The sequence below is a fragment of the Colossoma macropomum genome, unplaced genomic scaffold (genome assembly GCF_904425465.1).
Source record: "Colossoma macropomum unplaced genomic scaffold, Colossoma_macropomum, whole genome shotgun sequence".
Taxonomy (NCBI): Eukaryota; Metazoa; Chordata; class Actinopteri; order Characiformes; family Serrasalmidae; genus Colossoma; species Colossoma macropomum.
In genome coordinates this window covers 35954092-35972408 of record NW_023494791.1, presented here as the reverse complement: position 1 = coordinate 35972408, position 18317 = coordinate 35954092, and the positions used below count along the sequence as shown (strand labels likewise).

Genomic DNA, 18317 nt, shown 5'->3' with positions numbered 1-18317 from the left:
ACCTCTGCGCACTATGCACCTCAGCATTCGCTGACCCCGCTCTGTCATTTTACGTGGCCTACCACTTCGTGGCTGAGTTGCTGTCATTCCCAATCGCTTCCACTTTGTTATAATACCACTGACAGTTGACTGTGGAATATTTAGTAGCAAGGAAATTTCACAACTGGACTTGTTGCACAGCTATCATGGTACCACGCTGGAATTCACTGAGCTCCTGAGAGCGACCCATTCTTTCACAAATGTTTGTAGCAGCAGTCTGCATGCCTAGGTGCTTCGTTTTATACACCTGTAGCCAAGGAAGTGATTGGAACACCTGAATTCAGTAATTTGGATGGGTGAGTGAATGCTTTTGGCAATATAGTGTATTTCACCCTCTACAGTGCATAATATTATTAAAACATTTAGGGAACCTGGAGAAATCTCTGTGACAAGGCCAAAAAACACAACTGTCTATGAATTTTGACCCCTCAGATGGCACTGCTTTGCTGTTTCTGTGATGGATACAGCTGTGTTGACTCAGCGTTGTACTGCGTGGTACTTTGAAAAGCCATTGTCAAGAAACACAGTTTGTCGCTGCATTCACAAATGCAAGTTAATACTGTACTATGCACAGTGGCACTAATATGTAAACAGCATCTAGAAAGGCCTCTGACTTCTCTGGACCTGAGCTTATCTGAATTAAACTGATGCACAGTGGAAACATGTACTGTGGTCTGACTAGTCAACCTTTTAGATTGTTTTTGGAAATAATACACAACATGTTCTCTGAGCCAAAGAAGAAAAATTTTATTAGCTTAAAGCTCAAATCCCAGGTTCTGTCATGGTATGGGGGTTATTAGTAGGTAACTTGCACAACTGTAAATGCACCATTAATGCTGAACACATTTTGAAGCAACATTTACTATGTTTTAGGTGTTCATGCGTATTTTAAAATGACAGCACCAAGCCACATTCTGCATTGGTTAGGGAAGCATGGCTGTGTAATCAGAGAGTGTGGGTTCTAGACTGGCCTGCCTGCAGTCCTGACCTGTCTCCTATTGAAAACGTGTCTTATTAAGCTCAAAATATGACAAGAATGGCCCTGTGTAGCTGCACAGCTGAAGACTTGTTTAACAGAAAAATGGCAAAACATTCTGCTTTCAAAACTAGACCAGATTGTGCTTTCAGTCCCCAAATGATTGTTAAGTGTTTTTGAAAAGGAAAAGTGATGTAACACAGTGGTAAGCACGCTCCTGTCCAAACTTTTTTGGAATGTGTTGCAGGCATCAAGTTTAGATGAAATAAATCCATAATTCATGGGAGTTGTGTCTCAAGGAGGTTTTGTAACCTCTGTTTTATACAATAAAAGTATTTTACGATATAATGAATGTTTAAAATGCACTATTACACCTCATGGGCTTTTCCCACTTTATGAAACAGCTTATTATGCAGTACATGAGTAACACTACAAGGTGAACATATCCTTATCAACTTAATATATCCTTAACTGAACTAAATGTTAGCCTTTTCAACTTTCATTAAGACTGTCAACTGTTGTGGTATTGGTGAAATGTCAAAATAACCTTGTATTGATTTGAAGTGACTCTTCCCCCTTTAAGGGGTCAAGTGGACTAAAATGACTATGCTTAATTTTTTTTCCAGTGCTTTCAGCCTCAATCCTGCTGAGGAAAACAACATGGACCACAAGAACCGAGGCCTAGCACTCATATTCAATCAGGAGCGCTTCTACTGGCAGCTAATGTTGAACAGTCGTTCTGGGACGGCCGCAGACAAAGAACATCTTAAAAAGAGGTGCATATAAAGATCACAAAGCACACTTCATAATACTTCTCAGCCTTATATAGTTACCTATTGTAGATAATGTATAATGTTTCAATAATGAAATGATAAAATTACTGTGCATTAGTTTAATATTATTCATTCATTATTCATACTGGACTTAACATTATTAACCAGTTGACCCGAAAAGAATTGTGCTTAGAATTGACATGACTTTTCATTTTTCACATTTCTGTCGGTTTCACGTGAATTAAATGTGTTAGTTCGACACAATTCTTGCCAAAAGAGGTAACTGCAAGACGGCCATTATGTAGATGTTGATATTTCATTCATGTGAAACCAATTTACACTTTAAATCATATGAAGTCAATACACAAATTTTTCAGTGCAGCACCTTAGCATCCTAAACTAACATCTCAATGCAGATATGTCTAAAGTATGCATTTGGTGTTCATAACTTGCATATGAAATACAGTAGCTTTAAATAGCAAACCATGATTTTTTCAGGTTTATAGGCTTGGGGTTTGATGTGAAAGTTTACGATGATTACAATAAAGATGAAATTTTCAAAATAATCACTGAAGGTAAGCAGATGTTACACAATCTTTTAATGCAAACTGATACCTAGAAAGCCACAGCATTTTTATTGGAGCTTTGTTTAATTTAGTTTTGCTTTCAACCTTTGAACACAGCTGCAGGTCGTAATCACATGGATGCAGACTGCTTTGTCTGCATTTTCTTGAGCCACGGTGAAAATGGCCATGTCTATGCCTATGATGCAGAGATTCACATCCAGGATATCACAGCACTTTTCAGAGGAGACAAGTGTCCAAGCCTCATAGGAAAACCCAAAATATTCATCTTACAGGTGACTCATCTTCAACTCTGGAAAAAACCATCTTATCATTTGACAGTATCATTCTTGGGGAAAAAGTACAAATTAACTGAAATGTAGTTAGTTACACTGTTGAATTTAGACAATTTTCCCAGATAAAATATACAATATATTTTCATTGTCTGTTCTAAATAATATGAGTAAAATTTTGCATAAAACTGTTCAAAGTGATAGATTAGCAAATCAAGTTGACAATATGTTCCCATTTTACCCTAAATGTAGTTGATCAGCGCAGACATTTTCAATGTGTGAACTTTACTCCTTTAGTTTTGCGCTGGAGCTTCAAGGCTAATGTAGCTGACTGTCACGAATGTCACCAACAAGGCTATGGACTCGATCTCCCAGAATCCTCTGGGAGATCACATGACCTCCTCACTGCCTACAGACTCCATTTCACACACAAACTACATCTCCCAGAGTGAAGTGCGAGATCAGCTGACCGCTGATCTCCACACTCGCTCCTATCAGTGTTTACGGTCGCCTGAGTTTTAATGTGTAACACCTGTATGTTTTGTCACATGACTACTTCAGAGTAGCTTATAAGCCCGGGCTTTAGCAATAGTTAGTTGCAAGGTATTGCTTCATTCGTGAACTACTGAGCGTTATTTCTATTGTGTTGTTTTTCGTGTATGACTTGTACTCTCGTTTCCCCGACTTTCTGGTTTACCCCTCTGGATTGTTTGCATTGGTTCTCTGTTTTTGTGCCTTGACATTTTTGCCTGCCTTTTGACTACAAGTTTGGATTCCGATTTCAACATTAAAGCCTGGTTGTACTCCTTTATCCGCGAGCATCCACCTTCTGTGATATTCGTTACACCGACAGGTTATGGAGGCTTATTCCTCATCAGTAAGCATTGTGCAGACAGCATGCCTATACCAAACGGCATGCTATTGACTATAAATAATGTATAATTAGAGATTTACCAAACTATCACTTTATTTAGGCCCTGCTTTATTCTGAAAATGAAAACACTTTTGAATTGTATATAATGCATATTGAATTATACAGAGCCTTCCACAAATATTGGCACCCCTGGTAAACATAAACAAAACAGACTGTAAAAACATTTATTACTTCTCCTTTTGTGTTACAAATATTCATTTTTTTTTTATAATTTTTGACCTCCAGATTCCCCTTAACATTCTGAGAACAACATTGTGTGTATATCATGAAAAATCTCAGACTAGTAGAAAAATGTTGATTTCACATATTTTGCCAATATCAAAACATTTTCAGGGTGGAACTCAATAGTTTCCATGGAGGCATTTATGTGGAATTAAACAAAGATTACGAAGAAGCCAGATTTTGACTGTAGGCCTCACGGTTCAGGAGATATGGGCCAAATTGAAATGTTACTATATAGCAACACCATCTGGCCAACTGGGGCCATTTCACTTGCCTGAGTAGTGGGATGGATACTTCACCTACCATTTCAATTTTGGTGTTTGGATGACTTTTGGTGTCTATGGTATCTCCCCTATTAGTTTCAGGGAAGAAAAAGAAGAAGAAAAATCCTTGCAAAAGCAATGCTTGGACCCCTAAATATAGCTCCAAGCAGCAGCCAGCGCACATCAGCAAAATGAGGCCTTATGCATTTTGGGCCAATTAGGTCTAACAAGGTCTAATGCACTTCAGGCTTTATTTACAAAGAGAGGATGAAAAATGCAAGGCAGTCAAAGTTTATCAAAAGGCCTTTATATGAGCAGTGGTTTTTAAACAAGGTACATGCTTAATTTAATATGTACTGATTTATAGCTTTGTAGAAAATGCTACAGATTGTTACCATAGATGTCAAAAATACATGACTAATGGTAAAATTTCTGAAATAGTTGTATTTGCAAAGTGCTTTGGTTTTCAAAGTTTAAGCCTTTGATATGCATGCCATAATAAGGCCCAATGCACCCATACGGGGTCTTTGTGGCATAGAGGAGCTAAGAGAAAGTGAGTCAGAATCTGTCAAAAGTCTCCATTTGTTATGATTATTGAATAGGGTCTTCTGATTAGGAGTTTTGTTCAGATTGACCTTTTGAACTTTTATGTAATAAGCTGTAGTCTTTGAATGAATTAGTCAAAATACCAGACAAGGAGTCCAATTCTAAAATGTAATTGCAAAGACATTTAGGTCAGAGAGCTGGATCACATGGCACCAATTGTTCATCAGTAGACTTCATTATAACACTGTAATAGCATTTTTAATGAATGCCAAAGTGCCCCCTTAAGGCCAATTTGGACCAACATTTGCACACCTCATCAGAGTCTCAATGTTGACAAGTGTTTAAAGTTGTCCTTAGCAGTTACAGCGTCCCCTAAAGCTGTAAATGCACCAAAATTGATACTATCTCAGAATCTACTATAGATTAAGATTATTAAGAGAATAAGATTATCAAATTACAATATTTTTGGATGAAAAGATAAGGGAAGAATTAGCATATTATGTTTTTGATACTTACTGAGGTTCAGGCTCTTGTAGATGTTTTTTTTAATTTACAGGATTGAGAGAAAAGCTAAAAGATCCAAATTGCCAATTAGAACAGCATCAATGTGGAGCACTTAAACTTTGACAGATTTTAACAGCTTCTGCAGGCAAAACAAAAGCAACATTCATCACAAGGCTGAAGCTGACTTTCTTGTTCGCCAGCTTCTTGTTGGAACTTGTCGTTCCACTTAAGGTGGAACTGATCATTTAAATAGGAGCTGTGGAGGAAAAAAAGTCAACTTCAGCTTTGTACATTTACTATTATTTTGCTGTCTTTTCTGTAAACTGTGTTCAGCTCAGTCGTTTTGGTTTCTGTTGTCGACTAAATTCAATTCAAACTAGCAGTTGTTTTTAGTTGGCTGAGCTAGTTTTAGTGCTGAACTAGTTTTTATTTTAATACTATGCTCCCACTGTTATGGAGCCCCAGAGGGGATGAAGGTAAAAAAAATAATTAATTCAATAATTAACTGAACGTTTTGCAGTTCGTATGCACGTTTTCTTTTATTCGTGGTCACAATTTCTTAATTAGTTCCCTCATTTTCTTTTAATTGTGCGCATGTTTTCTCTACTTCATGGGTACGTTTTTTATTTGTGATAACAATTTTCTAATTAAAATTTCTTTTAATCATGGTCATGTTTTATTTTTAACTGAGCGCACGTTGTTTCCTTTTTTGATTCATGCACAAACAAAATAAATTTAGTAGATACAGGCTGCTAACAGCTCCCTGAGACTGTCTGACGGGTTTGATGTGTTAGATTGATGAGATAATGAACAGAGATGCTCATTAGGTTTGATTTTGTTTTGTTTTGCACCTCTTCACAGCAAACGGCCCACAGATTCATCAGTGCAGCTGCAGTTTGGTGAAGAAATGAAGGAAGACAATAAACTACAATCACAATCTTCACTAAACTGCACTTTCTAATGATTATATTTAACAGAGATATAGACGCAGTGCGGCTGCTTAGCTCTGTTTCTGCTCCCGCTTCAACCTGCAGTGTTAGAGACCATCACACAATTACACAAAGAAATGATCAGCGTTTCAACATCCTCACATTAATATATCTACATATAAAGCATAGATCTATTAAACTGTCTTGCTATTTGACCTCATTCCACATTAATGTTTCTGTGTGTGTTTGAGTTTGTTGCAACAAATTGACGCTGATAATTTCTTCCTGTAATTGCATGATGGTCTCTAACACCACAGCTTGACACAGGACCAGAAACTAAGCTGTTTAATATAATCATTAGAAAGTGCAGTTTAGTTTATTGTCTTCCTTCATTTCTCCACCAAACTGCAGCTGCACTGATGAATCTGTGGGCCGTTTGCTGTGAAGAGGATCAATAGGGTCCTCATAACCCCTCCAAATTAAAATAAAACCTGATGAGCATCTCTGTCCATTATCTTGTCAATCTAACACATCAAAACCCTTCAGTCTCAGGGAGCTGTTAGTTACTTCTGCACAGGAAAACTAACACGACCTGTATCTACTACATTGATTTTGTTTGCACACAAATCAAAAAAATAAACAACATGCCTTCAGTTAAAAATAAAACATGACCATGATTAAAAGAAAATGAGAGAACTAATTAGAAAATCGTGATCACAAATTAATAAATCGTGTATGCAGAAGAATGCATACTGACTTGTTTAACCTAATAAACATAAGATTGTTTTTGTTTTTTAAAAAGCCATTAAGACGTTGATTAGAAGAATACAGTTAGAAAACCACAGGTTTTGATCTTGTCTTCTCTGTGCACTTCAGTCATTGCATGGATTTGTTCAATTTCATCAGCAGCACCTGATTTCATTTAATGAAGAATTGATTAGATAAACTGGGTACTGGGTGGTAACTGTAAATGTTGGATTTCCTGGAGGAGAGATTTAGAAATGGTTAAGATAGCACACTCAAACACATCAAATCAAAATGTATTGTTTATTTGGGCTGTTTATTATAATGTTAGTGTTTTATGAACATCCATCCATCCATCCATCATCTAAACCGCTTATCCTTCTGGGTCACGGTGGGGTGCTGGAGCCTATCCCAGCTGTCATTGGGCGGAAGGCTGTTTTATGAACAAATAAATACTATTCAGATAAATAGCATTACATGCATTTTCTCAGATGACTTTTGCACAGTACTGCATATAATTTTGAAGTGTATATAAATTGAAATTTGTAAATGGCAGGCGTGTCATGGGGACAAACACGATGACCCGGTCACTCCAATGGATGTGGTGGATAATAATAAGATCAATAAGGTTGTTGTGGATGCTGGGGTAGTGTACACACTGCCTGTGGGTGCTGACTTCATCATGTGCTATTCTGTAGCTGAGGGTGAGTAGAAAACCCAATTCAGTTTATTACTCACTACATCAGGTTCACACCCAACATCATGAAGGTCCTGCTCCAATGCTGGAGACAAAGCAATGCACAATTTAATGCACTGACGCATCAGTGCTGGGGTCCGTAAAACATCTTAAGTAATCCCTTAATAAAACAAAAAACCAACCCCTAGCTTTAACTTGTGCTTTTGTAAACTCTTAAAGGGGAAAACAAAATTTTACTTGCTTTCTTAAAATAATAGTTTGATGTAGCATGTGCCGTTCATACCCCAGTCCATATATACAAACTCAGCAGCCTATTTTGAATTCACTGTTTTTATGATGTTGCAAAAACACATTTGTGTATATCCACCTATTCAGCCTACAGCAGTTCAGCTTTACCTATTCAAGTTGAAATGATATGGAATGTGTAATCTGGACTGTTTTTGGAATGAGTGAATCAGTTCAGAAGCCGTTTACATGAAGCAGTCATAAATCAGGCACCGTAACAAAACTGGAGCTGTTTCATTTTCAAAGAGGTTGGAAAATAGTTATATGAAAAGATTAATTATGACTGTTTTTTAAAATTATGACATAAAACTACATACATTTCCTAAGTGATAAGTGAGAAAGCAAAATACAAGAAAAATACAGGTTATGGGCCCTTACTCTACTTGTAATTTGTAGACAGGATGTGTGTGCACGTTCTATAGTTATATAGTCTGTTGATTGAGGAATTGGAGGAAGTGTGGACCCACATACAGACTCTCAGATTTTAAGGGGTTATAGAACCCTATTTGTAAATGAGATGTGTGATTGTGACAAAAGTTTAAACAGCTCCTCATAATAAAGATTTTATACCAGCTAATGCTTTTGCCTAGACCTGTGTGTCCAAGCCTAAAATCATTTACAACCGTTTATTGTTATGAGTGTGCTGTTAAAACAGGTGGAATCAATGTTCAAAAGTTTGGAATCAATATTTTTAATAATATAAAACAAACTTTAGTTTAGTTTCATCTGAATGAAAAATTGGACTCATTGTGCTAGTCTAGTTTAATCAAGTAATTACTATGAAACAAATGCTCTATAGTTCTATAGTTATGAAAGCAAGGAACTGAAGTGGCATTAAATTAAAGTAATATTCCACTGTAGGCTGTGCTTTGTAGCATTTCCGTGAGGGGTGTTGTTGGGCCCAACAAATTATGAAACTCCCTAAATCATGGTAAAATCACTGTAACACACAACCTTGAATAAAACAAACAAACAAAAAAAAATAAATAATAAATAAAAAAGTAAATAAATAATGTAATTTTTCATTAAGAATAATCACAATAATTGCTCATCATTCCAGTCCCATCCTTTTATACATTTATCAGCAGCCAAATTTGTTTTCTGTTTTTGAAAACATGGATTCCAATCTTTTGAACAGTAATGTATGTGTTTCATAAGAAATGTTTGCTGGTAATTTGTAGCAAATGTAATGTTCCTCTGTGTATCCAGGATCTGTGTTTGATTTTGCATCAGTACGGCTCTGCACTGGAGTTCACTGAGCTTCTGACGCTCGTCAGTCGCAAAGTGTCCCAACGCAGTGTGGGAAACTGCAGTGACCGCTCTGCCATTGGCAAGAAACAGGTGCCCTGCTTTGCCTCCATGCTGACCAAGAAACTTTACTTCAGACCCAAGAAAGGAAACTAGGTTTAGCCAGTCACTGAGACAGAAACACAGACACACACTCCTAACACACTCAAACACACACCACACACATAGTGTTCGTTTTAGTCTGTGCAGCTACAACTGCTGTATGTGCTCATCAAGTGTAGATATTATATTTTACACATTAAACCACTTTACAAAGGTTTGGAATCACTGTTTAGTAACATAAAACCATACATTACGAGGTAGGTACATTACGAATTGTAGCTTACAACATAGAGCTGGTGAACTGCCTGTAGATGAGTTACACCAGTCAGAAGCAACCAAACACACTTGATGCATACATTACAAGACAGCCACTATTAACTGGATGTTCGGGCACAGTACATTTAGTGCTCAAGCCTGAAGGTAGAAAAAGAGATTTTCGGCATACTTGGTCAAAAAAAAAGGCCTGGACCTTAACTTATAGAAAATAACCTATATATTGTGTTATAATACCAAATTAGGAAATAATCCTATAATTAGAAAATTATGGTGTATCAGTAATCACTTACCTTATTCATATCTGAAACTATAATTTAGCATTTCTTTTGCTCCATTCTGTCTTTCCTATGCACAAATCTGAAGAAATTCTTCAAATCAAACACGACATATGGCTAAAAAAGGGATAAATTAAATTCTTTTTGATGGCATGGGAATAGTCTTAACAAAACAATAGAAAACCAAAAAATCTAACTAAAAAACAGTGAATAAATGATGAAAATAAATATACAGCGTAACTACAAAATTGCATCACTTCAGACCAAAGTATTTTTTCATATATATTAACTTTATTTTTCTGACATAAATAGAATTTACATCCTTTTCTTCCCAAACTAAAAACTGAATAATTATTTTGGTGAAATATGATTCCAAGCTTTAGTATATCAATGCACACTCTCAGTTACAGGGCCAAGACACTGATCCAGGTACCGTTTCATCACCTTTACCTTTCACACAGTATGCTGACCTTATTTAAAGGCGGGGTTGAAACAGGTTAGTTAGGGGCACATGAGAAAATGCTTGTGCTGCAGGCTTCGGCCTTTCATTTCTCTCACACACGATGCAACATTTTTCTGCAACTTTCATTTTTCATTTACATACAAAGAGGCTAAGGTAAAGAAATTCCAGCACTCACTTGTTCAACAGGTTTGACTGGGCGTGCTGTAACAGACAAAACTGGGGTGAGGAGACAGATTTTTACTAGAGATTTCTTTGCAAAGGAGTTCTTTCACAGAAACATAGTAACCTGGATTTTGGACTTTAAAGCAAAAACAATTTTATTCTGGCAAATTATCTTACATATAGTCAAAATATTTCATATTTTGTTTTTTTTTAAGATTGCTATAAGAATGTTATGAGCTTTAGCTTATTTCTAGACTTGTTTACTTGTTTTAAGTCTATCTAGTCAATTATTTTACTGCCACATTTTCTTATTTCAAAAAATGTTTTAAATAACCAAAGTTCTCTGCCAATGGAATACAACAATTTCACCAGATGAAAAGACATAAATCTAGAATTAGGCATCTCGAAATAAGTGTGATAATCTGAAGATATACAAATCTTAAAATGAGAATGTATTTGATATATTGACCAAATCTAAGATGATTTTTGACCAATATCAATGTTTGAGAGCAAATTTAGTATTTAATAATAATTTCAGCTACAATATGTGAAAAAATCATTTTCAGACATGGTATATGGTATACACTGTATGATTTTTTATTTGCAAACACTGATATTTTGTTCAGCAGAAAGGGGAATTCTTCTTTATGTCTCAGTCTCATCCAACTGTTCTAATACTTCATTACTTTATCTGTAACTTTTATCACAAGAAAAAAAGAAAACTTAAAGGAGCATTACATTGTGCCCTCCCACTTCTCCAAATGTTTGCCATGTGTACTGGCTATTTGTATTGCAGAAATACAACCTGAGCCAAACAGAAGCCTAAGCTTTCATTGAATGCCACTGTATAAAAGTCCATACTGTTTTCATTAGGGATGCATTGATACCATTTTTTTCAGACCGTACAAACACGAGTAGGCTACATATTTTATTACTCACCAATGTCAAGCCCGATACCATACTGAGTAACCTACTTAGAATTAAGTAGTTGTTAGTGTAAATTAAATATATAAAATAATGTTAATTAAATCATTAAAATATAGCTGATTTTAAATGAAGTGCATTTGCTAGCTATGCTGCATTAGTCCTGCCTGGGATCGAGTAATGCTGCAGTGGAGAAGAGTGGGCAAAAAAGCGCTTCTGTACAGCTGTAGGTACAAGTCATAGTTTTGCTCCTTGCCTCTCTCTTTCAACAACAGTCTCTGTAGCACAGTGACAGCAGGAATCACATCCGAGGCTAAAGCATCCGATGAATTTGTGTTGCGGGTTTTACGTCTTGTTCGGAGTATTTTGTTTGGCTGGTTAAGCTGTAGCTGAATGTCCTCTAAGGTCAGATACACACGATTTTAGAAATCTTGTTCTTCGGTGACTTAAACTGTACATTTGAACAGACCATCACGTACAGACCAAGCCTAAGATTTGTATGTGAAACGCAGCCTTTACAGACAGCTCTGTCTACAAACAGTTTAAAATAAAGCTGTTTCATTCAAAACAACATGCTGCCGACTGAGTACTGAGCTTAGAGAAACTGAGCAGCTCGCCTAACACTGTGAACTATAGTTAAAAGCAGGCGGTGATGTACACAGAAGGACAATACAGCCTTCCTACTGGCTTTCTACAGCCTATTTTACAAAAGAAAATCACTGTATTAACATTTATACCTCGTTATTATATTCAGTCAAACAAAGTCAGCATAGAGGTGCTTTGATAGCAATTGTCGACTTTTTTCTCCTTGGTTTAGTTGACCTGTGTGTCTCCACAGAAGCGGATGTGATTTTGTTTGTATTTGTGTTTAGAACGGGCTAAAATCACACAGTGCATTCCTGGCGAGAATCTGCCATGGCGGAATATTTAAAATGGTTGACGGCTTTGTGTCAGACTTTCATGAAGTCAGTAACATTTCTCTGTGTAAACAGAGCCTCGTTCACTGTGTTTGCTCATTAGTGCGACAGCTGCACTTGGCTTACACAGTGGGAATCAGTACCCAATACCAGTATCAGTGTGATGCGTCCCTAGGTTTAATTGTTCAACTTTCAGTTTAACTGATCAGTCAATCAGGAGTATGCATCTCTGAACTTACAACAATTCTTTAGAAAACAATGCAGTCATGTAGTTATGCTGCATGAAATGTTAAATTTCATCATCATTTGATTTAATTCAATTATTTTGATGTTTTTTTTTTAATTAAACTGTTTATACCATTTTTCCTCAATATTTGAACAAAATCTTCAAATTGGTAAGTTTACAGGAGAAATTTTTTTAAATTCTCAAATTTCAGTGTAAGTTATTGTATGAGACCTTATTCAGTGTAATTTTGGAGCATTTGCATTGTGACGTATGGGGCAGCTAGCTTTTGTGTAAAAAAAATAACAAGGAAGACTGGCACTGGTTGGGTTTTAACTTTGTTCAATCTGGTGTGTCGGCCAGAACACCACTTGAGGCCTCAGTGAGTTCAAAGGTTTAATAGCAGGCATGGAAGTTGATGTTACATAGTTGTGGAAGAGAGAGCAGACTCAAGATTAAAGAGCTGTGAGATCAGGTCTGTGTCACCAATCTGTGGTCTTAAACACAAATACAAATATGACTTTAAATATCAATGTTGTTCGTGGATGAGAGCATGCACAATAAACAGACAAGTCTCACGTATTATCAACTACAATGTCTATGCAATAGTAAGACCAATATACTAGTGCTTAGGCGCCATCTAGTGGCAATCTCTGGAACTGACTCTGGCTGGACCTTATCAACAAAGAAATGCTCTGACCACGACTAACATCGTGTAAACTACTAATTTAACTCACCAAACATGTTCAGAATATATGCAAACTCAAAACTGAATACACAAAATAAGTATATCTCCTGACTGACATGAAACACAGTATAAACAGGAGAGGATTGTGCTAAATGCTAGCAGATGAAAGTGAAACTAAACTTGCACGCAAAAAAAAAAACACAGAGAGTAACGTGTCTACTCGTTAAAAACAGTAACAACTGTAAGTATAAACTAAGATTTCCCTTTAATCCCTAAATACCAATATGAAATGAACATATATGACTTACATGTTATCACTACCGCACAGTCTCTGGTTTTTCCACAAACGGAGTTATACTGTGTAGGCAACACGCAGCGCTGTCTGCTTCCTGCCGTAAATGACGTCTGACATACGCAGCCGTGTGACCTATATCTTCAGCCAATCATGCAGAAGCAACTGGATAATCGCATTATAAGGAGAAACAAAACAAAATAATATTCAAGTCATTCACTAATCAGCATAAATCTCCTTGCACTACTGGGCCTTTTGAACAGTTTGCTTTTTAATTTAAGCTTTGTGGCAGTTTGAACTTTCCAGCAAGTGTACCATTCATTTTGCCCCATGCTAATTGGTGGATTATAAGCTTCCTTTACTTGTTCATCTGAAGTACCTGCTTATGAGGACAGTTATGTTCATGATAGATACGTCTGTCCTGAAACTTCTTGGGCATTACTTACCAAAATAATGAATCATGCCATTTGCCAGTCGTCAAATGTGGCTGGTAACATGGGCAATTCTGACCTGCTCTCAAGTAAAGAAACAGGAAGCTCAGTGTGTAAAGATATGGGCCTAAGTACAGCTGGGTCCTCTAGCAATAGCTGCATACATAACACACAAGCAACTTCATTTCACAGTCGTACAAGAAGATGTAATTACAATTTTGAAGAGGCATTGCCTCAGATTAAGATAGGAAATTCAAAGGCAAATTCCCACATACAGTTTGAAAGTGGTCAAGACAAGGCCAACTGGCCTAGTGGTCATAACCCCAGATATAAACCCCAGTTTATAACATTCTAGTCTATAACCTTATTTACATCAAATTTACAAATAACATTTGCCTAGTTTGTGTTTTTGCAACTGAAAATTGAGCAAAACTGCTCTGGTTACGTCTTCTGTCAACTCTATTCACTATTGACATTAAGGTGTTAATGTTCGAACTGCATGTAAAAAGATATATTTAATGGTTCATATGCGCTTTCGCTGATTTAAACAACAGCAAGAACGACTTTAGGCTTTACTTTCCCTGGGCGAGCTCGTAAGTATCAGAGAACCTGCCGTTCATGGTTTTGAATTGACGCAGGATTCAACTACTTTGTCCAACCTGTTTCCTTTAGAATAGGGGTTCTCAACCTTTTCCACCCCAAGGCCACCTGTTTATCACTGTAAAGCATAGCGGCCAACAGACAAAATAAAATAAACACTTAATTGCTCACACTGCAATCCTGTGAATTAGGGCCTGAAAAGGATCACATTTCAATTTCAGTTCAATCGCAGAAACCAAAATTTGTAGTGTTTTAAAAAGCACAACATATTAAAAAAACATATATTGCAGCACTGTCAAAAAGGGGGGGGTACTGTAACATTACAGTACCCGCCATCAACATATGTTGATGTGGACTGTGATTTGAATCTGCAGTCCAACGCGTTTTTACTGAATATACTCTCGTGGCTGTTGTTTATTAAATAGAGATGTTGTGAAGATGAAGAAGAGGTCTCCGCTGACACTGTCTTGCTTGTATAAGATGTTTATTACAAAGTAAAACAGTATCATATCAAGCACTATAAAGTATCTGAGAGGGGATCCGTGCCAATTCTGAAGTGTCCCCTACCGAGCAGTATGACCTACTGCTTATATAGGGTGGTTGTTATGGAAAAAGGAGACAGAACATATGGTCCTTCTTAGAATAGTCTCATTCATCTGGAACTAAAGTGGAAAGGGACCTTTGGACAAGGGGCCCCCTCACTTAAACATTCCAATCCTGCAACGTCAGATTACACCTGGAGCTTGGATACTACATATTCCCCCCTTCGAGACGCAGAGTCTCGAAAACAAAAAAGTAACACATGTTTGCAGTTGTAACAAAATAACAGTTCCTCCTACACATGCTTCCTACAGCATAACCTTAGCAATACAACAACTTTCTGGAGTGTGAGAGCGAAAAACCTGTCAGGCAGCTATCTTTCCTGAAATGTCCATCAAACAATCTAGACAGGAAAAATTCTCTCATGGTCCCTCTGCCTTAGGCAACCACATAAAGTACTCCAGCCCAATTTAAAAAGGAGGAATTTTGACAAGTCGTGTAAGGATATGACTTAAGCAAATACATATGGAAACCTCAGAAAATAAAATCAAAACAATGTCCACCTTCAGGCTGGTTGACCCATCGGACCTTTCCCTGCCTAACACCAATATCCCTAAGCACCGAAAAAAGAAAAAAACATCTGAGGTCCCAATGTACTTACCCCATAACAGAAAACATCAGTCTTCAAACAATTAAACAAAGAAACGTGTTATAAATTTAAGTACTACTCATGCAATAAACAACTCAAACACTCAGTCCAACTATTATGTCTTACTAAGAACATTACTACCTTATAAATATCACACATTACAATATAATAAAACAAAATCCAATACTATGCAAATATATATATGAGAAGACATAAAATGTATCACACTGCAGCTCCTCAGCAGTGTCGACTCTCAGTGTAGTGTTGATGATGTGTTGACTCTGGGCATTGTATCACAGTGTCCTTATTCAAAGTCCTCCAGTCCATTCTTATTGTCCATGCACATCAGGGTCCCTGAAGATCCAACCACCCTTACAGTGATCTTCCCCCAACATCGTTCTTGAAGGAAAGAAAAGAAAACCACCAACCAGTATCTTTTGCAAAAACAACAGATGCAAATTGAAACATCAGATACAGATTAACACCTTATAAGTAAATATGAAATTCACAGTATCACATTTTCACATTATTCCAAGTTATGTCATATTTTTCCATTTCCCCCTGCTATCATCCCACTCTATAGTAAGAGACTACTAAGTACCAAAATGATAACAGAAAAAATGTCAAGACTATAATAAGAGTAGATATTCAAAATGGATATTTCTCCATCAGTTCGCCTTCTATCACCACTTCCTTGTCATCATCTGTATCAGTCCTATGTAGTAGTGGCATCTGAACTTGATCTCCAGGCATCACAACTCCAACCCATCTTAATATCATAGCCTTCGCAAAGGTCAACAACAACGTACAGAAACAGAACATCACACTCAATGATATAAGAACTGCTACCATTATCTGAACCAACACTGCTCCCAACGGTTCTAATTTCTCCTGCAACCAAGCATTCGCAGACCATCCAGCTCCTTCCGATGGGCCAAATGCTTCAATGCATCTATGACACTAGTCATATTGTCAGAACTATCAGGAATCAAAGTATAACAGGCATCCCCAGTTAAGTTCAAAGCCACACACAGGCCACCTTGTTTGGCCAAAAGATAATCAAGAGCCATGTCATGTTTCAGCAACGTCAGTCTATGACTCTTTTGAGTATTTGACAAGTATTCAAAACCTCAACCAAACCCACCAAATATCCTTAAAATTCCCTATAGTCACATTTCCAGGCAACTTTTGGTTCCGCACCATCAACGTTCTACTCAGTTTGCGATGTGGTACCTGAAAAGTCACTTTATACAAATCATCCATAACCTCATATTTACACTCCATAATGTAGTTGTTACAGTCTGATATTCCCAAAAACGTCCCATGCCCATTATGAGCATCATCTAAACAAAAACAATCTTTAGCCTCCACAGATTTCACTTCCAACAGATCAGGGATCGCTGTTATCATATTTTCATGCTGATCAAGTAAATTCACATATGATAACTCCCTCAACCAAGAACAATTATGTTTAGGTCTAAATAGATGCACTGACAGAGATAAGATTGACATTTAGCACTTAATGGTTCTGGTAAAATTGAAGGCCATGTGCCTGGTGTTGGAACTTTCACCACACATGGACAATTCAGTTTCCTAACTGATCTTACAGAATGAGTTAACTGCTGGAACCATAAGTTCCTACCTGCCCAAGGGTCTGCGATTTTTAACACCAGGGAATCAAATTCATATGCCTTCCACTTAGTTTCTCTCTTCTGTAATACACGATGATGGTCAGTCATGTCTTCTGGTGTCCAGTCAAAGTCAGAAAACTCATCTTCCACGTCTAAAATAGTCCTCTGAGCTGTAGTTGTTTCCGGAGCTAAAGTGGTAAGCTTCATCAATGCAATATTCACCCTTGGAGTGGTTGCTGTGGTGAATCGTTCCTGAACCCTTGTAGCAACCATGAAAACTCCAGTAGAACTCAAATCTTCTATCATAACTACTACCTTACGAGTTATATAACCCTCTCTCCACACATTTTGAAACGGAACAAATTTAAACTCCGGCTCAAAATAAGTACATGTGTATTCCCCTTGGTCTTCCCATGTAACGTTACTCACAACAAGTGAACAGTCATCCCTAACTTTCAACCACCTCTTGTCATTATACAAAAGATACTTCCTCTGATCACGAGGAACAGTATCAACTTCAGGTCCTGTCAACAACACATCTTCACCACAACTATTTTTCCCTTAGGAGGATTATTACCACCAACATTAAACCTTCCACATCGACAGGGGAGATAAACCACTCTTGCTAACTTAGCTCTGATAACCTTCTTCAAAGGATTTGACGTCGTTTAAATCATCTGAGGTGCCAACATAGTTAAATACGACACATTTATACCTCCAGTAACCTCCAATGCTAAAAGAGTAGAATTTCCTAAGGCCACTTCAACCCTAGTCCTCGTAACATTTTGGTCTGACTCTTTGTCTAACTGAATCTCTGAATTCTCCTGCAGCAGAATCACAGCCCTTTGAAACCTCTGGCGCTTCGCACTCCACTGAAATAGGCTCTGCTGTTTCTGGAACATGTTGAAAATCAATGTCACCAAATTTTCTTTCCTGTCCATTAACTGCAGAGTCATTTCTGGCATCATCAGAAAGGTGCACAGAATCATCAATGTTGTCCACAACATGGACAATCTCCTCTTCTGAATTTTGACTCCAGAGATCTGTATGCATCTCTTCTTCTTCTGCATGTTCTTCCCCCCTTGCAACATGAGCTAACCCATGTGCCTCCTGAATCATCAGACCTCA

At 37.2% G+C, this 18317-nt stretch overlaps 2 protein-coding genes across 3 annotated transcripts in view; one reads left to right on the top strand and one right to left on the bottom strand.

Moving 5' to 3' along the window:
* The window catches only part of LOC118810850 (polyunsaturated fatty acid lipoxygenase ALOX15B-like), a 38951-nt gene extending 25501 nt beyond the window's left edge, over nucleotides 1-13450 (bottom strand). Inside the window, exon 1 of one of the 2 annotated variants that reach the window (XM_036574945.1) lies at nucleotides 13355-13450. In XM_036574945.1, the coding sequence (XP_036430838.1) occupies nucleotides 13355-13356 (2 nt within the window). In that variant the 5' untranslated portion in view covers nucleotides 13357-13450. Of the gene's footprint in view, nucleotides 1-5125; nucleotides 5238-13354 lie in introns of those variants that run through there. The other variant, XM_036574946.1, reaches the window with a different exon arrangement.
* On the top strand, nucleotides 1616-9172 carry LOC118810851 (caspase-6-like). The gene is made up of 5 exons (XM_036574948.1): nucleotides 1616-1791; nucleotides 2287-2363; nucleotides 2472-2647; nucleotides 7343-7494; nucleotides 8950-9172. The coding sequence occupies exons 1-5, from the start codon at nucleotides 1616-1618 to the stop codon at nucleotides 9170-9172; spliced, it is 804 nt and encodes a 267-aa protein (XP_036430841.1).
* Nucleotides 13451-18317: the final 4867 nt, after the last annotated feature.